At 60.1% G+C, this 17,534-nt stretch overlaps 1 protein-coding gene across 2 annotated transcripts in view; it reads right to left on the bottom strand.

Annotated features, from left to right (window-relative positions):
- The window catches only part of LOC131509698 (palmitoyltransferase ZDHHC11-like), a 39,976-nt gene extending 28,940 nt beyond the window's left edge, over positions 1-11,036 (bottom strand). Inside the window, exons 1-6 of one of the 2 annotated variants that reach the window (XM_058725721.1) lie at positions 10,950-11,036; positions 9,662-9,927; positions 8,045-8,257; positions 3,730-3,905; positions 3,185-3,286; positions 183-307 (exon numbers count right to left, since the gene is read on the bottom strand). In XM_058725721.1, coding sequence (XP_058581704.1) covers positions 183-307; positions 3,185-3,286; positions 3,730-3,905; positions 8,045-8,257 — 616 coding nt within the window. In that variant the 5' untranslated portion in view covers positions 9,662-9,927; positions 10,950-11,036. Of the gene's footprint in view, positions 1-182; positions 308-3,184; positions 3,287-3,729; positions 3,906-8,044; positions 8,827-9,661; positions 9,928-10,949 lie in introns of those variants that run through there. The other variant, XM_058725722.1, reaches the window with a different exon arrangement.
- Between the last annotated feature and the right edge of the window lie 6,498 nt (positions 11,037-17,534).

Genomic DNA, 17,534 nt, shown 5'->3' with positions numbered 1-17,534 from the left:
GCCTTCTGGTCCCTGGGGGACTGCTGCCCTCCTGCCCGGCCCCACAGCTCACCCAGCTAGGGGCGGGCCAGACTGACGTCCCCCAGAAGGAGAGCTTTCCCTGAAAGACAGCTGGAGGGAGAGGCTACCACCACGAGTGACCCGAGAGAAAGCAACGCCAGAGAGGGCCCCCCGCCCCGTACCTTCATAGAGCGGATGAGTGCGCAGCACCTCCGGGTTGACTGAGTACTGGATGAAGATGTACAGCAGGATGCTGATCAGGCAGAGCAGGCTGGCCGAGGCGGAGACCAAAGAGCAAAAGAAATACCTGCGGGGGGCAGAGCCAGACTCAGGGCTGGGCAAGGTGCCCCTGACCCCGAACCCAAGGCCCAGGCTTCTTCCTGTCTCCTGGCACCCGAGCTCCCCAAGGGATGCCCTGAGGGCACCTCCAGTTTCTGTGCCCCCCTCCCACCCCCACGCGGCAGTGAGAAGGGCCTGGCCTGGCTCCCAGGTGGGTACACGGAGGCTCCAGGCGGGTCGGGCTGCCCGCAGCTTCCTCCACACGCCGCCACTGCTCACCAGGGCTCTGCCGGGTCGGGATCAGGACCACCACCCCTGCCCCCCATGTTGCACGGGATCCTGGGTGCTGTGCTTCATCCATAAGCATGGAAGCCCAGCAGGTCGGGGAAGCAGGGGTGCTGGGACAGGAGCCTGGCCGGCCAGCGGCCCACAGTGCATCATCTCCACACACCCTCCCGGGGCCTGTGCACACTTCTGTGCACAAGTGACATCTTGTGCTTTGGCATTAGACCAGAATCACTCCTGTCCTCTTGCCTGTGCTCAGGACACAGAGAACAATCTAACCATCAAAAAATTAAATTCTGGTCAGCAATTCTTGGAATAATCTTCTGCAGCAAGGTCTTCCTTTGGGCTTTCTACCGTGGTGATATTTAAGGAAACTGTTTCTTTAGCATTTTCAATCTTCAGCAGTGTCTTTTATCCAGCTGAAATTTATCTGACTCCATTATTCTTTTCCAGAACATCTTGAGGTTTGTTTTTGTTTTTTTAACACATCTTTAGGCAGAGAGCTAAAACGAGAATGTCCTCAAAGGGTCATGTGGATGTGGAGGGCAGCCTGCATTGTGGCCCCTTGTCAAAGGCCCTGGAGGGCACGTGTCCTGTGTGTCCCCGAGGTGCAGGGGGCACAAACCTGGCCCCACACCTGGCTCTGGTTCCCAGGGAGCCTGTGGTGTGCGGTGTAGCTGTTCCAGCCGATGGGCCCACCCCGCAGCAGAAGGCCCTCGGCCATCCGGTGCTGCTGGCACCAGGCCAGAGGCGGCCCTCCCGGCAGGGTGAGGGCCAAAGCCTGTCCAACTGCATGTTCGGGGCCAGAAACGTCGCTGTCGTCTCTGACTCCTGCGTCTGTGGTGCCTCAGCGCCCAGTCCGGGCACTTCCCCTGTGAAGGCACGTCCTCTCAGGAGCTTATCACACTTTGCCAACTGTTTTGGCCAACTCGTCTTGTAAATGTAGGCATTTCCTCTTGCTTTCTCTGCCTGACGGTGGAAGGGACAGGAGGGAGTCTGGGACTCCACGTGGACAGGGGTGGCCATGCCCTCACCAAGACCCCCGCGCACATGGTGCCCTCCCTCACTTCTGCACACACTCCTTGCTGCTGCCACTGCCCAGTGGATAGGAGGGCTCCTGGGGCCCAGCCGTCCCCACCAGGAACTTCTGCAGCCTTTTGTGCCCGGAGGCCACTGTCAGGACCTCGGAACTCCACCCTGTGTGCCCTGTGGGGCCCGGTCAGCTTGGTCCTCCTCAGTGGCAGGGCCACACACCCTCGCCCATCCCAGACAGCCGACCAGACCTCAAGGCGACCAGCCTGTGGCACCAAGACCTTAAGAGGAGCATCTGGGGGAGAGAAGAGAGCCCTGCTACCGTGAGGAGGCAGCCCCCCCACCCCGACTCCAGCTGGCCTGGGGCTCCTCCTCTGTAGTGGAGAGGGCGACATGGGGGCTCCCAGGCCCCCAATTCTCATTTGACTTTTCTAATGATGACGGCTTTGCATTTCCTTCTGCTCAAAGCAGCAACGCTTTTGAAGCCTGAACAAGTGGAGCATTTCTTGACTGGGCTGCACGGAGCATGGCCCTCCTGAACCAGGCTGCCCGGAGCACAGACCACAACGCTCCTGGACCGGGCTGCCCGGAGCACAGACCACGACGCTCCTGGACCAGGCTTCCCAGAGCACAGACCACAACCCTCCTGGACCGGGCTGCCCGGAGCATAACCCTCCTGGACCAGGCTGCATGGAGCACAACCCTCCTGGACCGGGCTGCATGGAGCACAACCCTCCTGGACCGGGCTGCATGGAGCACAACCCTCCTAAACCAGGCTGCCCGTAGCACAGACCACAACGCTCCTGGACTGGGCTGCACAGAGCACAGACCATGACGCTCCATGACCAGGCTGCACGGAGCACACCTGCTATGAGTGGTGGGTGAGCAGTGGAACCCCTTGCAGCGCCATGAGCCGGCGAAGGCCACTCTGAACTAGCTGGGGGAGCCCCTGCGACTTTCTTGGCCACTCACAGCCTGGGCCCTAGCACATGGGGTCCTGGCAAAGCCCGTGCAGGACTGAACACCTGCTCCCAGTGCAGCCTCGACCCACATCCTCTGTGCTCTGATGGCCTCCCAGGAGAAAGCACCCGGGTCCAGGCCAGCGAGCGGGTCAAGGACAAGTCAGCTCAGCCTGAGCCCCTCTGGATGGGGCTGGGCCTCCACATTCGGAAGGGGCTCCAGGCCAACACATTTCAGAGCCAGACAAGGAGAACAGAAAGACGTTAAGGACCGCTGTGCTGGGGACAGCACGTGACTCCCCCCACTGCCTGTGGCCCCCACCCTCTTACCCATGAGGCCCCCAGCCTGCAGGACCCCTCTCTCCAGGCCCCCTCACCCTTCCCCCTGACCAATCCCCCTCCCTCCCCCAGTCCTTTCACCTTCTCCTTCCCTAGCACCCCACCCCTCCCCCCTGCCAAGGACCTCCTCTCTCTCCACCAGGACCTCACCCCTCCCCACTTCGAGGTCCCTCCTCCCTTCCCCACCCCCGGCCCCTGCAATGCCCTTTTCCCTCTTCCCTGCTTGGTCTCCCTCTCCCTCCCCCAGGACTCTGCCCCTCCCTCCCGGACCTCCCCCTCCAGCCCCTCACCTGTAATTCCTGCCCCCTACACAGTTGTTAAGCCATTTGCAATGGTGGTCAAAGTCAGAGACACACTTGTTGCAGGCCCCACAGTGTTTAGCCTTCTGGCTCCTAGCAGGAAGAATTCACATGAGCAGCCCGTTAGCAGCATGTGCGGGAGGAAGACAGGGTCAGAAAGGAGAGACAGGTGGCAGGGAAGACCAGGCCCCAGGCGGGTTATCTTCCCTCAGCCACGCCTGCCACACTGTGCCACCAGCTCCCATCCTGAGCCACAGGCCTCCCTCCCAGGCTGCCTGCTGAGCCCTCAGGGCTCTGACTAGCCCAGGTGGGGTTCCGGTGGGGGGGCTGGGACTCATCTGAGCCCTTAGATGGGTGAGGGGTCCTGCATGTCTCAGGGCCACTGCTGGTCATTCAAGGAAAGCAGCACCGGTCAGCTGCGTGAAAACAGAAAGGCCGGGGCAGGACCTGCCTGTGCACAGCACGGAGAGGGGATGGGTCCACACGGCAGGGGCCGTGCCCTCGGGGCTGCCTGCTCCCACACCCTGGGCACTTACACGGCGACCTCACACAGGTGGCAATATTGGTTCTCGATGACACGTGTGTGTTTTGATGGGTCAAAAGTGGGTATGGGCTCCAAGTATTTCTTGAGCCGTACGTTGGTTTCAGCAGGATCGATGGAAATTCCAAGCAAGTGGACCACGAAGTGGAAACAGAAAAGCCCACCAGTCACCTGGGCGTGAGTGTGTCAAGGAACGTGCAGGCAGGCCTGGTCAACACGGCGAAGGTGCCCGCTCAAACTAGAAGCAGGACCCTGGAGGCGCCTACTTACGGCCTGAGGGTGTGGACCCCGCGCTTCACCAAGGCAGCAAGGGAAGGCCTTCAGGGGCCAGTGGACACCACGCTGGGTGCCGAAGTCGTGAGGGTTCTTTGGGCAGCAGAGATGCTCAGAGCACGTGCGTCGGGGGAACAAGACGGTGTATCATCAAAAAATGAAGGAGGGGAGCAGGGAGGGCTCACACGGCCAGTCTGCACGGTCTGTCTGGGTCCCATCTTGTTGTCTCTCCTCGCCCCTAGGCCCCTCAGGCTCTCTGGCACCCACTCCCGCCGTGGCACCCAGGGTAAAACCAGTCCCCGGGCTCCCACCCTCATCCTCCCCTTCGGGACCAACACACTGTCTGTCCCCTTGGAAACCAAACAGAAGAGGTGGAAGCCGCCTCCCTGTCAGCCCTGCCCTGCTTCCCAGGACCAGTGCTGAATGGGAGGCTTCAGGGTTTACCGGTTGGGTTCCCGGGTGTGGTAGGGGGAAATGACCCAGCCTGGGAGGCGAGGCCATGGGTGCACGGGGTTCTGCCGGGATTTGACAGGGGTGGGGGTTCGGAGCAGGGGGTTGGGGCTACTGCTCAGTCCTGCGGGAAGCCCCTTGGGGGGTCCTCCTCAGACCTGCCAGCAGCCTCTGCTTCCGCCTCTGAACAGCCTGGAGCTGACAGGCGGGGTCCTGCCTCCACAATGCACTAGCCTGAGTGGGAGGCTGCTTCTGGCCCAAATCGCTCATTCCTCCCTCGCCCTCCAGCCTCTAGGCACCACGTGCAGACCCAGGGCTCAGGCTGCCAGATGAAGGCATGGAGGCGATGGGGACCCAGCCCTGCTGGGGGAGGAGGGCAGGAGGAGGGCAGATGAGAATGAGCTGAGGGCCACGAGGATCAGCCCAGGAAGCTGGTGCCCAGGCCAGGGGTGAGTGGAAGGGTGGCTGAGAACCAGCCGGGCCCTGGGGGACCTGCACGGGGGCACGAGACTGACCAGATCCCTCAGTGCCACATAAGGGTTGTGGTGACACCAAGGCCCTTCCTGTGGCCACCGGACCCTGCAGGGCTGGGTAAGGCCTGAGCCTCCCCTGCTCTGCTGTCCCATTCAGGGTATGGGGCCGTGGCCGGGTGGTCAGGGGTCTGGTCAGGCTTTGCCATCACAGCTGGAGACACCAACACAGTGCTGGTATGCCATCTCCCTGCACCTATTCCCTGAAGCCTGAGGCGCTGGCTGGAGGCAAACACTGTTTGTGTGGTTACTGGGGCAGCGGGAGCAGGTCCTGAGCAGAGGGGTCCAGCCCAGGACAAGAGGTGCAACAGGAAGGCCCCTTCCTCTGTCACATCAGAAATAGGCAGGCAAAGTATGGGGGAGGGACTGAGGCGTTGGGGCCCTTGGAGACATTGTAGGGGCAGCGTGGTCTACACCATAGCCTCAAACTGGAGGCAGCAAGGCCCCTGACCTGAGCCTGATTTTCCCCACATGTCCCAACCCTGCAGGTGCCGTGGCCAGGCCACTCCCAGGACGTGTTCCCCAGGAACAGAGGGGCAGCCCCCCGCCATGTGGTAGGCAAGCCCCCTTAAGCACGAACACAGGTTCATGACAGGTTACCCGTGGGAGTGACACGGGTGAGCAAAAGGCCACCGCGTTTTGCCTGGCCGTTCACACCATCAGCCACTTGGCTGAGAAGTGTCAGCAGGTGGGCACCACACCAAAGTTCTGCCCCCACATTCAGATGCCCTGGTTATGGGTGTCTCTCAGGTTGCAGATAATAACAAAAGTAAAAGGGACAGGGTAGGAGGTCTCCAGATGCAGAAGGCCAGGCCCTGCCCTCGAGGCCTCATCCCTTAGAGACAATCTGTGTTTGGTAAACACAGCTCCGCCAGCCCAGGACACATGCCCTCCTGACCTTCCTTTTGGGTCCTTCAGGTTCTGCGGCAGGAAGGGGTGAGGCGCCCCCCAGAGCTCCCACCACCCGCCACCAGCCCTGCAGTCACTGAGGCTAACCTAACCAGGGGTTTTGCCTGGCCATGGCGCAGGCCCTGGGACTAAGACGGGTCACATCAGAGGCCAATCCCTCAGCACAGGGACCCTCTGGGCCCTTCACAGGGGCAGGGCGGTGGGGGAAGCTGGCCTCTGAGGTCAGCAGGGAACCAGGGGTCCGCCTCCTCTGCTTTGTCTTCTGGAGGTGCAACCGAGACCTTGCCTTCCCTCCTGGGGCAGCAGCCCCTGCAGCGCCGAATGATGCTGGCGCCCCCCTCCCCCCCCCCCCCCCCGGTGGCCAAGCGCTTCGGAGCCTGGGGGAAAGGAAGCCAGCCAGAACCTGAGACTTGGGGCCAGCCAGGGGCTCCTGGGAGAAAGGGTGTGCAAGTGAGCTTAGGGCGCCCTCTGGGCCCAAAAGCAGGTGAGTTCTCAGAGTGCTCCCTGCATAGAGGACACGAGGCAGCTCGAGAAGGCCCCAGAACAGGCTGAGCCACAGCGAAGGGAGAAGGGAGACAACGGATTAGAACCCAGAACGCAAACAAACCCACGGTCAGGGACGGAGGTTAGGATACAGATAGAGGGGCAGCTGGAGGCTGCAAGGAGGCCAGGAACTGGCCCTCCCCGGAGCTGGCCCCTGCCGACACTGAGGGCTTCTGGTCCCAGAACAAGAGAGGGCTCCCTCTCAGAACTGGGAGATGTTTCGCTGTGGTGTGAGTCCCAGTGAGAGCGCCATTCTGACCAGGAAGTCGTGGGTCGGGCACTGCAGGCCTTTGTGCTGGGACAGAGAGGAGACCCCTTGCCACATGCAAAGCGTGAATTGTGACTGGATTCTGGATTTAAAAAACCCGACAAAGCAGGTTTTGGGGACCAGTGGAGAAATCTACAAGGCTGGCCGACTTCTGCCCATCCTCTTGTGTGTGAAAGACACAAGTTACACGGGGTGATGTGGGGCGTGGGATGTTGGCTTTGGAGGCCCCACCTAGCGTCGCCAACCCTGGGCCACAGGCCTAGAAGTGGGGCAGCTGCATTCAGACACACAGGACCCACATTCCCGGCTCTGTGCCGCTGGATCAGACACCCTGAGGGCCCCACAGGGGGAGGCCGGCCAGATCAGGGGCTGCGTGGCGCTGGGCAGGGGGCAGCAGGCTTGCACATCAGGCCATGGGGGACGCCCAGGCTCACTGGTGGGGTTGGCCAGCGGTGGCCCCCGGAGCACGGATGCGCTGGCAGAACTGAGGTCCGTCACTCACAGAGTGAGGTGTGAGGAGGGGGCTAGGCTGGCGATGCCCGCCTGGCCAGGGGAGGAGCACTCGGCTGCACCTGCCACGCTCCACCACGGGGCCTGCGCGTCAGCCCCAAGTGCGTCCCTGATGCCTGCCTACCTGGCCTGAAGCCTACTCTGGTGACATGTCTGGAACCTCCTTTCAAGGCCACCACGGGGTTCACAGTCCCCACTGTGTGGCTCCTAGCAGCTGGCAGGTTTTCTCTCTGGCCTCGGCCACTCCAGGCCCGGCCAACACCCTCCACCAGACTCACTTGTTGCAAGAAGGGACACGGTTATAATCGGTGTCTTCCTTGCACCCCTGGCGTGGTTCCCCCACCAGCCAGCCTGACCCACCCCACTGCAGACCTGCAGACAAGTGGGGCCCGCATGGGGCACCCCAGACCCTGAGAACGAACGCCATGTGAATCCCTGGGACTCAGCCTTCAGTTTCTGAGCCAGCCCTGTGACCCCTCTGCGACCCTTTCCTGTCGTCCAGGCTGCCTGCCTCACCCCAAAGACCCTGGACCCCAGGCGTGCTCTCCCTGCACTGACAGCAGGCAAGCAGCAGACACTCCTGTGCTTTTAGCCCCAGCCCCAAGCCAGTGAGCCACACAGAGAACAAACGTAAGATTTCAGGCAGCGTGGCCATGGCGGGTGTCTGGGGTAAAGAGGGGGAGTGGGGTCGCAGAACAGGGTGCGGACCCGTGGGTGACTCAGGTGTGGGGGCTGGTAGGCATGGCAGGGCCCCAAGCCAGATCTGGGGCAGGGCCCGCAGGGAGCCTCCCTGGGACAGCAGGCACTGCTCCCACAGTGAAGGATACACCATACATGATCAAGTTCCAGTTAGGTGGCAGCAAGGGGACGAAGATACAGAAGTTGGTGAAGGCCAAGATGAACAGTATGGTCCAGGCCACCACCTGGAAGGTGTGCAGGGGCCACGACCAGCCATTCACTCTGGACCAGCGGCGGGGCGAGGCCGGTTTCCTGCTGGCTTCCCGCAGGGCCCCTTTCTGGCACCAGCTGCACAGATCCATCTGCAAGACAGGTGGAGGGCCACCCCCACCCCCAGGGACACTGAGGAAAAGGTTGCAGGAAAAGCAGACCCTATGACCACGCGACACTTCTGTGTGCTGAAATCCTCAGGAAATCTTCTGCAAGTTTCCCTTGAGGACGATCCTGCTCCAGAACAAAGGCCTGCTGACCAAGGGGCTTCTGGGGTCTCTGGGCACTCTGGGGACACCCAGGTCGAGCTGAGGGGCTGGGAGGGAGCTGTGGCCACTTCTGGCCAGGTGTCAGTCCGTTGGAGAAGGTGAGCCACATCACAGCTGCCCCCGGCAGAGCCGAGGGTCCTGCGGACTTTGCCTCATTAGGGCGGATTTCTGCCACTCTTCTCGGGGTGTGGGGCCAGGCCGGGCTTACCTGATCAGTGAGACCCCTGGGGGACCACAGAGACCATCCCACATGGACGGCGAGGCCAGCACCCCGGGGGTTGGAGCACAGAAAGGCACCCTGTGTTACAAACGACACAATTCCCGCACGAAAACAACATTTGGATGGAAGTACCGGCCAATGGGAAGGATGCTTCTGAAAACCAAACCCCATAAAACGGGGAGCTGGTGGGGCGCCTGGGTGGCGCAGTCGGTTAAGCGTCCGACTTCAGCCAGGTCACAATCTCGCGGTCCGTGAGTTCGAGCCCCGCGTCGGGCTCTGGGCTGATGGCTCGGAGCCTGGAGCCTGTTTCTGATTCTGTGTCTCCCTCTCTCTGTGCCCCTCCCCCGTTCATGCTCTGTCTCTCTCTGTCCCAAAAATAAATAAAAAAAAAAAAAAAAAAAAAAAAAACGTTGAAAACGGGGAGCTGGATTCTAGGGTGTAACCACAGACCTTGGCACAAGGAGGTGAAGCAGGGACGTGGGAGAAATTGGAAGTGCCATGGAGGATGGCAGTGGAGACAGCACTTATCTTGTCGAAGGAACGAGGGGGTGCGGAGAGGACACGAGGGCACAGGGAAGGCACGGGAGGGCGCATGTCAGCCCAGGAGCCCGAGGAAGGCAAGGGTGGGCCACATCCTACGGGGCTTCCCAGGACAGAAATGGTATCACTGACATGTGGAAACACTGAGGTTGCAGCTGGCATTGGATTTGGTAAAACTTGAAACAGAGCGAGTTTTCAAGTTCTGAAAGTACTTTGAACCCGAACAGAGACAGCCAAAGTGTCACGGAAACATGGGACCGAGAGTGCACGTGTGGGGGCACCGCAGTAGCACTCCTCAGAGGCCCCCCGAAAGCTTCCCTGCAGCCAATCTCAAAGTGGCACCAAGAGCAACACTCTACGGAGGGTGAGCGCAGCCTTGGTCCCTGGGGCAGGACCACAGCACCATGAGTGTGAGGTCACAACCACGCACACGGCCCAAGCAGCCGCAGCGGGAGGTGCACACTTACCCAGTCACCAGGAGTGGCTGTGGTGGGCACCACCAAAGTCGGGCCCCACAGGATCCATAGTCACGTGGGCTCTGGTGAGCCGGGGGGTCTGGAGAGAACAGCTGCAGGTGGTAGCAGGGGCCTCGCCCCGGACCCCCTGGTGGGGCAGGTGTTCGGCTCCAACACCCCCTTGGATCTTCTGGTTCGGTTTTTCAGTCTCAGAAGATTCCAGCAGTTCTCACCAGGACAAATACACAGTTACCAACAAACGAACGGGCTTCTGACTCCTGCCGAGACCAGACGGCACAGTTAACGTGGGCTCCGTGTATGCACAAGACACCCGTGCGGACACGTCCATCCACGTGCTCACACTCACACACCACACACAGAACACACGTGCACACGCAACACACCTCACATACCACGTACATGACGTACCACACACATACACCATAGAGCGCATATACATGTGGAACACACACCACAGAGACATACACATGCACCACACGTACAGCACACACACAAGACACACACGCAACATAGACACACACCACAAACACACACACACACACACACACACACAGCATACGCACACAAGATTTCTCGACTCATTTCTCGTTCCTCACCTTTCTCGTGCTATTTCCTCGGCCTGGAGCCACGTCGTTCCCCACCTCCTCCGCCGATGGCCATCTCTTGCCTTTGGAGCCTGTGCTGGTGTCACTCCCTAGACGACCTCCTAACCACCCCCCCACCCCCACCAGATCTGAGCCAGGCCCCCGTCTACTCCTTCCACAAATGCCAGGACTGTTCCCCTGGATTCAGCCTGCAGGAAAGGAACCTAACGATCTCCCTCTTGGGCAGACTCGGTGGGACCTGGGTCCCCTCTTAGCCCAAGCTCAGTTCCTGACATTCGTTTTTCGTTACTCCTAAGGGTTTAGTCCAGGTTTTGGTGTGAGATGTGTTGGAGCCGCAATGCTCCCACAAGGCCATCGTCACCTCCACGTCCCCAACACAAACATGGCCGACTCACAGAAGCTTCGAGCAGAGGCTGCTGCACTGGCCCAGTGTGACTGTGGACGGTGACCCTGCCCCCTGCCAGACAGACACCGTCACACCATGCTCTCTGAACAGGGCGTCCTGGGCACACCTGCGTGTTTATGATATCATAGCCTGGCAAACGTGACCTTCTGAAACCTGACACAGGTCCTGACAGCCCCTGAATCATTATTTCATTCTGTGTCCTGCTTGGGGATGCGCACAGGTTGTGCTTCTGAGTTCTCTGGTCACAGTAGAAGCAGGAGACACCTACCTCGCTGGGAGACAGAACCCGCTCCATTTCTTCCTGGTTAACAGTCCAGGCAGGACCGAGGATCCCAGTCTCACTCGGCCCAGGCCTGAGAAACAACAAAGGCCCAGTTGCCGTGGCAATGATGGAGCCCAAGGCGCCTCATAAAGCCAGGGCCGGCCTCACCCTGGGGCCCCCACAGCCAATGGGGGGCAGGGCGGGTCCAGCTACCGACACCCTGTAGAGAAGGCCCGGGGCCCCCACAGCCAGCTGGGGACACCCTGCAGAGAAGGCCCCCGTGGCCAGGGCAGGGCCAACTTCTGGTCTGGGTCATTCCTACATCCAGCCTGACTACCTGGGCTTCCACGTCTTCAACACATACCCCCTTTGGCCCAACACACCATGCGGAGCGATCTTCAGGAGCAAAGAGTCCCTGGGGATGATAGGGACGCTGATCCTGGCAGCTTTGTCTGACCACAGGCGGGCGAGAGGAGATGGGGCCCAGGATGAGGGGCCGCAGGGAATGAGGGTGCTGGAGGCCAGTGGCCGGGCGGGGGAGGGGAGAGCGGCTGCCCCTTATGGGCCCTGCACACCAGCACCCGCCCGTGGGCAGCCCCGGGCTGGGGCCCGCACAGCTCTGCGTGCTAACCTCCACCTGGAACCACATCCCAGGGAATCCCGTGCCCAGGCCTGCCAGCCACCACTGTCCACAGCGCTACCCCAGGCCAGGCCAACATGCCACCAGAGACCCAGGGCAGACGACAGGCTGCTTGACCAGGGTCTCAGACCCCCAAGAGCCCAGCCATCGGCACAGCAGAGGCCGCGGATGGTGGGAGATGCCAGTAACTGAACACAGTTCAAGTTCAGGGCAGGGCACCCACCAGAGTGCAGGCCTCCCACAGTGCACTCACTTTTGAGCCACCACGTCTGACACGGCATGTGAGTGCTGGCTGTGAGGCCACCACTCCCACTGGCAGAGCTCAAGCTGCGGCAAAGTTTAGTCTTTACAGCGCTTGAAAGTGCTTTTCGGTAAATGAAGACGAGCAAGGTCTCGGCCTTCTGCATAGAACGGGCTTCCCCAGATATGCCTGTGTGCAGGCTGCTGGCCCCTCGCTGGGGTTTTTCTGGGGCCTGGGGCCTCAACCCCTCCACTCGGCAGACCCTGAAAGAGGCACCAGGGAGTGGAGCAGGGGAGGCACTACCCCAGGGGTCCCCCGAGTCTGCAGGTGGTCGGGCCTCCTGGCTGACCTGGAGCCACGGTGACCTCAGCCACTCACACCTATGAGAAATGTGCCTCCAAAAGAGACATCTTCGCTCCATGAGAAAAACTTCAGAAGCTACAACACTAAGAAACAGACTAAAAACCAGAGCCGTAACCCCCGCCCGGGACAACCAGGACTTTTCCCACACACAACTGCATGCCCTAAAGTTCTAATGGGCCCCACTCTGTGCTGTGGGCCCCACTCTGTGGGCCCCACTCTGCAACCCACTCTTGTCCCCTCTACTGCAGCCCAGTGTCCCCTTCCCTCAACACAGACTCCCCCCTAGTTTTAGGGTGCACAGAGCACTCCACCGAGTGTGATCCTCAACCTGCCTGACAGGAAGGTCATTCACAAGCTCTGTTACGGGCCTGCTGCAATCCCGCTGCGCACACACCTAAGCACCCAACCCCCAAAGGATCAGCACTGGGGCTAGGGGCAGGGATGGTGGAGGAGTGAGGTGGGAGTGCAGGACAGGTAGGCGCTGGCACTCACGTGCATACACACAGGCACCAACACACACACGCCAACACGTGCTCACACGTGTACGGACATTGACTCACACACATGCTCACACACGTGCTCACACATGCACTAGCACAATGTGCATGTGCACACCTGTGCACCAGAATAAACATGTGCACACGCGTGCTCACACATATGCTCACGTCACACGTACTCATGTGCACACAGATGCACATACGAGACTGCACAAGCGTGCAACACTCACACATGTGCACACTCTCCATCTCACTGGTCTTGTTTGGAGTGTGGCTTCCCACAGAAAAGGCAGCAAGTTGGACCCCCATCACCTGGCACTGTCTGCCCAGACAGCCCCTTCCTGGAGAGTCAAAAGCATGGTTGAGGTGCTGTGGTGCTCCCATGCATCCGTGGCTGACACGTGGCCACTGTGGCTCTGAGGGACACTCCCCCTCTCAGGCCACCTGCCCCCAGTTATTCTGACCACCAAGAGCACCTGTGGGTTCTGACCTGGATCCTGCCAGCTTCCTGGGGCAGCAAGCCCAGGGAGGCGCCCCAAGCCCCAGGTCCCCCCTTCACGGCTGTGTGTGACACACCCAGGAAGGAGCAGCCTGACCGTGGGGTCTGTCCTCCTGGGGACTTGCTCCTTTGCTGGCACCTGCCACGGCTTCCTGACGCCTCAGCTATGCAATGTTTTGCTCCCCTTCTCCTGAGGTTCCCAAGGCGCCCTACCAGTGCAGCAGGCAGTGGTAGCAGGGCTGGCCCACCCCGTGGCACTTGTGGGCCGGGGGACGTCGTGCTGTCCACTGCCTCCGTCACACATACCCCCTTCCCCCAGGATTCACTCTGCCCTGTGAGGTGACAGAAGCACCAATCTTGTTTTGTTTTAATATTTTGAAGTTTATTTATTTTGAGAGAGAAAGAAGTGTGCGCATGTGTGTACAAGTAGGGGAGGAGCAGAGGGGGAAAGAGAGACTCCCAAGCAGGCTCCACACTGTCAGCACAGAGCTCGACATGGGGCTTGAACCCACGAACTGGGAGATCATGACCAGAGCCAAGATCAAGAGTGGGACGCTTAGACGACAGAGCCGCCCAGGCGCCCTTCCAATTCTGTTTTCAAAAAGGAAGCCACCTGGAAGTTGTGCAGGGTGGGTAAGAGAGACACACTGCGGGCGGAGAACGGGGCCAGACACAGAGTAAACGCGAGAGGGTGAGCAGCCAGAACGGACGCTGCTGACCTCCTGTGACAAAGGTTCTTGCTGAAAAGTCACTTGGAAGTGGATACTTACAGGGGCGCCTGGGGGGCTCAGGGTGGTTGAGCGTCCGACTGCGGCTCAGGTCATGATCCCACGGTTTGTAAGTTCCAGCCCCATGTCGGGCTCTTAGCTGGCAGCTCGGAGCCTGGAGCTGCTTCCGTTTCTGTGTCTCCCTCTCTCTCGGCCCCTCCCTCTCTTGTGCTCTCTCTCAAATATAAACGTTGAAGAAAATTTAAAAAAACAAACAAAGAAGTGGACACCTATGGGGCTGCAAACAATTACATGCAATCGCTCTGTATTTTATTGAGATCTCTACATTTTGCAAATGTAAACAAGCATCCAGTAAACACAACCAGATTAAAAAAGTCTATGGACACAGCACATCACTGTTGTCAGGGGGCAGTGTCAGCTTCCAGCAGAAGGCAGGCCTCGCCCAGCACAGAGCCTATCCCAGGCCAGGAGGGTGCAGCCCCACCATGACCTGCTTCGGAAATGTGGGGACTGCGGGGAGGGCGGGCAGGGCAAACAAGCACACAGGACCCTCAACGTGGGCATCTCTTGCCTCCCAGGGGGTGCTCAGGAAGGAAGCTGGGGCAGGATGGTATGTCCCGGCCAGCCACAGAGAGGAGCTTTACAGATCCCTCAAAGCTCAAGAGACAAAGCACAACGGCTCAACCCCACCCGGTCACACACCTGTATGTGTGCTGTCCACTGTCCAGGATTCATGGGGCTACCCACAGAAACACGGGATCCGCGTGTGGCTGACATGATGCCAGAGACACCTCCCCACCTCCCCGGGGCTGCTTCCTGCACGCCAGAGGGGACAAAACGAAAGTCTCTGTCTCACGACAAAAACTCTGTACACACAAATAAAAAAATAAAAAACTAACGGAAGTCTATCTACAAGGCTAGCTCTTTGCAGAGGCTGCAGGTTCTGGAAACTGAAGAAATTCGTATGGGTCGTGGGTCACCTCTGGCTGCTCCCCGATGCTGAGGCCAGAAGGACTTCCTGCAATTGTGGGAAAGACAGGTGTTCACACAGTGGATCCACACACACGTCGCGGTTCACACCGGGCCGAAAACGTGTCCTAGTGATGGCGGTTAGTGAAACCACAACTCAGCCATAGAGCCCGCTTGTTACTCAGCCAAACCTCCACCATGGACGAGCACCCCCGAGCCCACAACGTCAAGACGTATTTCGCGAGCCCGACCTTCTATCTGGGAACTACAACAGCAGCATGGGGAAGTAAGGGAGTAAATTCAAGGAGCCAGGAAGCGTTTGGTTCCCTTCCTGGTGGGACTGAAATCCCTGTGGGGCCCACAGACCTGCCCGCTCTGTCTCAGTAAACACAGAAGGCCCCAGGCCACCTGCTCTCCCCTCAGGGCCCCGGAGGATCGACACACTCGTTGACACTCTGTGTTAGGACTAAAAACGGGAATGGCAGAAAGAAACAAACGTTCCCCGAGTTGAACTCAGCGTCTGAGGCTCGTTCTGCCCCTTCCAAGGTCCCTGGGGTGTAGCCAGCTGGGGCTCCTCATGACGCAGGGCCGGCCATGTCTCACGGCCACTCCCCACGATTCCTAACCCCAAGTGACTTCCACTCACACGCTTCAGCCCCGTGCAGCTGCCCGACTAGAGGGCGGTCTCAGCGCCCCAGGGGCAGGGGCACCCTGCAGAGGGAGCAGCCCACAAAGTCCCGGGGCCACCTTACCCAGGTGGTGCTGTCCCTATTGGAGGGGGAGGTGTTGGACAGGGAGCTGAGGTTGGAGGACAGCCAGGAGCCCCCGTGCTCTGCCTGTGCCTCGTGTAGGTCCTGCAGAGGCGTACAGAGACACAAGCAACCAGGAGAAGAGGGAGGCTGCAGAGCAGATGACTGGCAGGCCTGACGTCCAGCCGCCGGTGGGCAACATCCCCACTACGGGGCGAGCCTGCCTGCAGCGACCCCGTAACACATGCCACTTCTGGGAGGGTCCTGCTCGCGAGGCACCCCAGAGATGGAGCTGGTGACAGGACCCAAAGAGAGCCTGCGGGACACGAGCTCTGCCCAGACACCCCTGACGCTACCTTGCCCCCTGTGAGAGCCGGCTGATCCTGTCCCGAGCCTCGTCAGCTGCGTGCTCCACCAAGGCTAGCACGTGCTCCTCTGCCGTGCTGTCAGTCAGGCTGCAGGCATTTCCTTCCGGCTCAAACGTGCAGCTGCGAGGCAAGAACACCACACACGTCACCGGGGCATGTGCTGCTCCCACCTCACCACGGTCAGTCCCTACCACTCCCCAAGGTCACCATGGGCTGGGAGCAGGGGCACGAAGTACTCCTTGGCCCTGTCCTCATGGCTGTAACTGCAGCAATACGCGAGGCCTCCACGAACAGCAAGGGAGACCCGAACGGCCGCTGGAGGTGTCTCGTGTCTCAGCTGCACACCTGAGTCGATCTAAGAGCAACCTGACGGCAACCTCACTACTCACAATGTCATTCGAGGCACCGTTGGAAAAAGAGGCAAAGCTCCATGGAGCGTGGAGACACCAGAAACAAGGGTGAGCAGGGAGCACAGGTCATGAGGCAAAAGGGGCGTCCCGAGGCTTCGGCAGGTGGCCTCAGACCCCACAAGAGAAGAGCTTTATTTGAACAGCCAAGGGTCGCTGGGTGTAGCACCCAAGGGATGTGGTCTCTCCTGTGGAAGGTTCCAGAAGCATATGGACAGATTCCATCCAAGGAGCTGTGGGAGCAAATTCTGCCTGCAGATCCCAAGCCTGCAAGAAGCCCCCCCCCTGCCCCGGCCCAGGGTGGATGGCTGCAGGAATTGGGGGGTCGGGTATGATGAGAATGAAGCCCCCCCCCCAAAGCGTGTCACTTGCCTAACACAGCACAGCTATGTCCCCCACTCAGGGACAGCCAAGCCAGGCCACCAACAAGTGTCCTGCATAGGAGGGAACTTCTTCAGAGTGAAGGGCCAACAATCACTGCAACACACATATGGGAACAGCAGTGTCACACCTGGAACAGAGCCTGCGTATGGCTGGCAGGGGCGGTCCAGCCCTTGTGCCCCTAGGTCCGTTAGCGTGACAAGGCCCGGCTGGTCCAGGTTGCCGGCCAGCTGCCTGGAAACACCTGAGACCAGAGCTCACATGCAGCCTCTGGGGACCAGGCTCCTTCCAGCAGGTTGGGGGGGGGGGGGGCGGTCCACGAGCTACTCCGCAGACACAGGCGCCAGCACAGGCTCACCCTCACTCACATTCCTGAGGTGCGTTTCCCGATACCTGATAACTTCTCTACTTCCTTTTGGATTTCTTGGCAGTTTCAACTTGTACAGGTGCCGCTTCAGGAACGAGCTCCTCAAAAGCTGTGTCTTCGTTGCCCAGAAGATCTGCCTGCTGAGAAAAATCCATGTCCTGCATAAACGACATGCTGTGCTTCAGAGCTAACAGCCGCTCCTAGAATCAAAAAGGACAGAGCAGCAGGCCTTTACCTCTGCCTCGCAGCCAAGGCGCCATGGCGATGGGTTGGATGTGGACAGCTGCAGCCTCGCCTGGCCTAACAGCGGGCTCCCATGGCACTACCGAGGCAGGTGTAGGTGGGAGTCAGCACCACAGGCGCGGCCGACTGGCTGGGAGCA

Source organism: Neofelis nebulosa, chromosome 4 (assembly GCF_028018385.1).
Source record: "Neofelis nebulosa isolate mNeoNeb1 chromosome 4, mNeoNeb1.pri, whole genome shotgun sequence".
In the NCBI taxonomy this organism is placed as follows: Eukaryota; Metazoa; Chordata; class Mammalia; order Carnivora; family Felidae; genus Neofelis; species Neofelis nebulosa.
The sequence above is the reverse complement of the archived record's forward strand: the minus strand, read 5'-3'. Positions and strand labels throughout refer to the sequence as shown.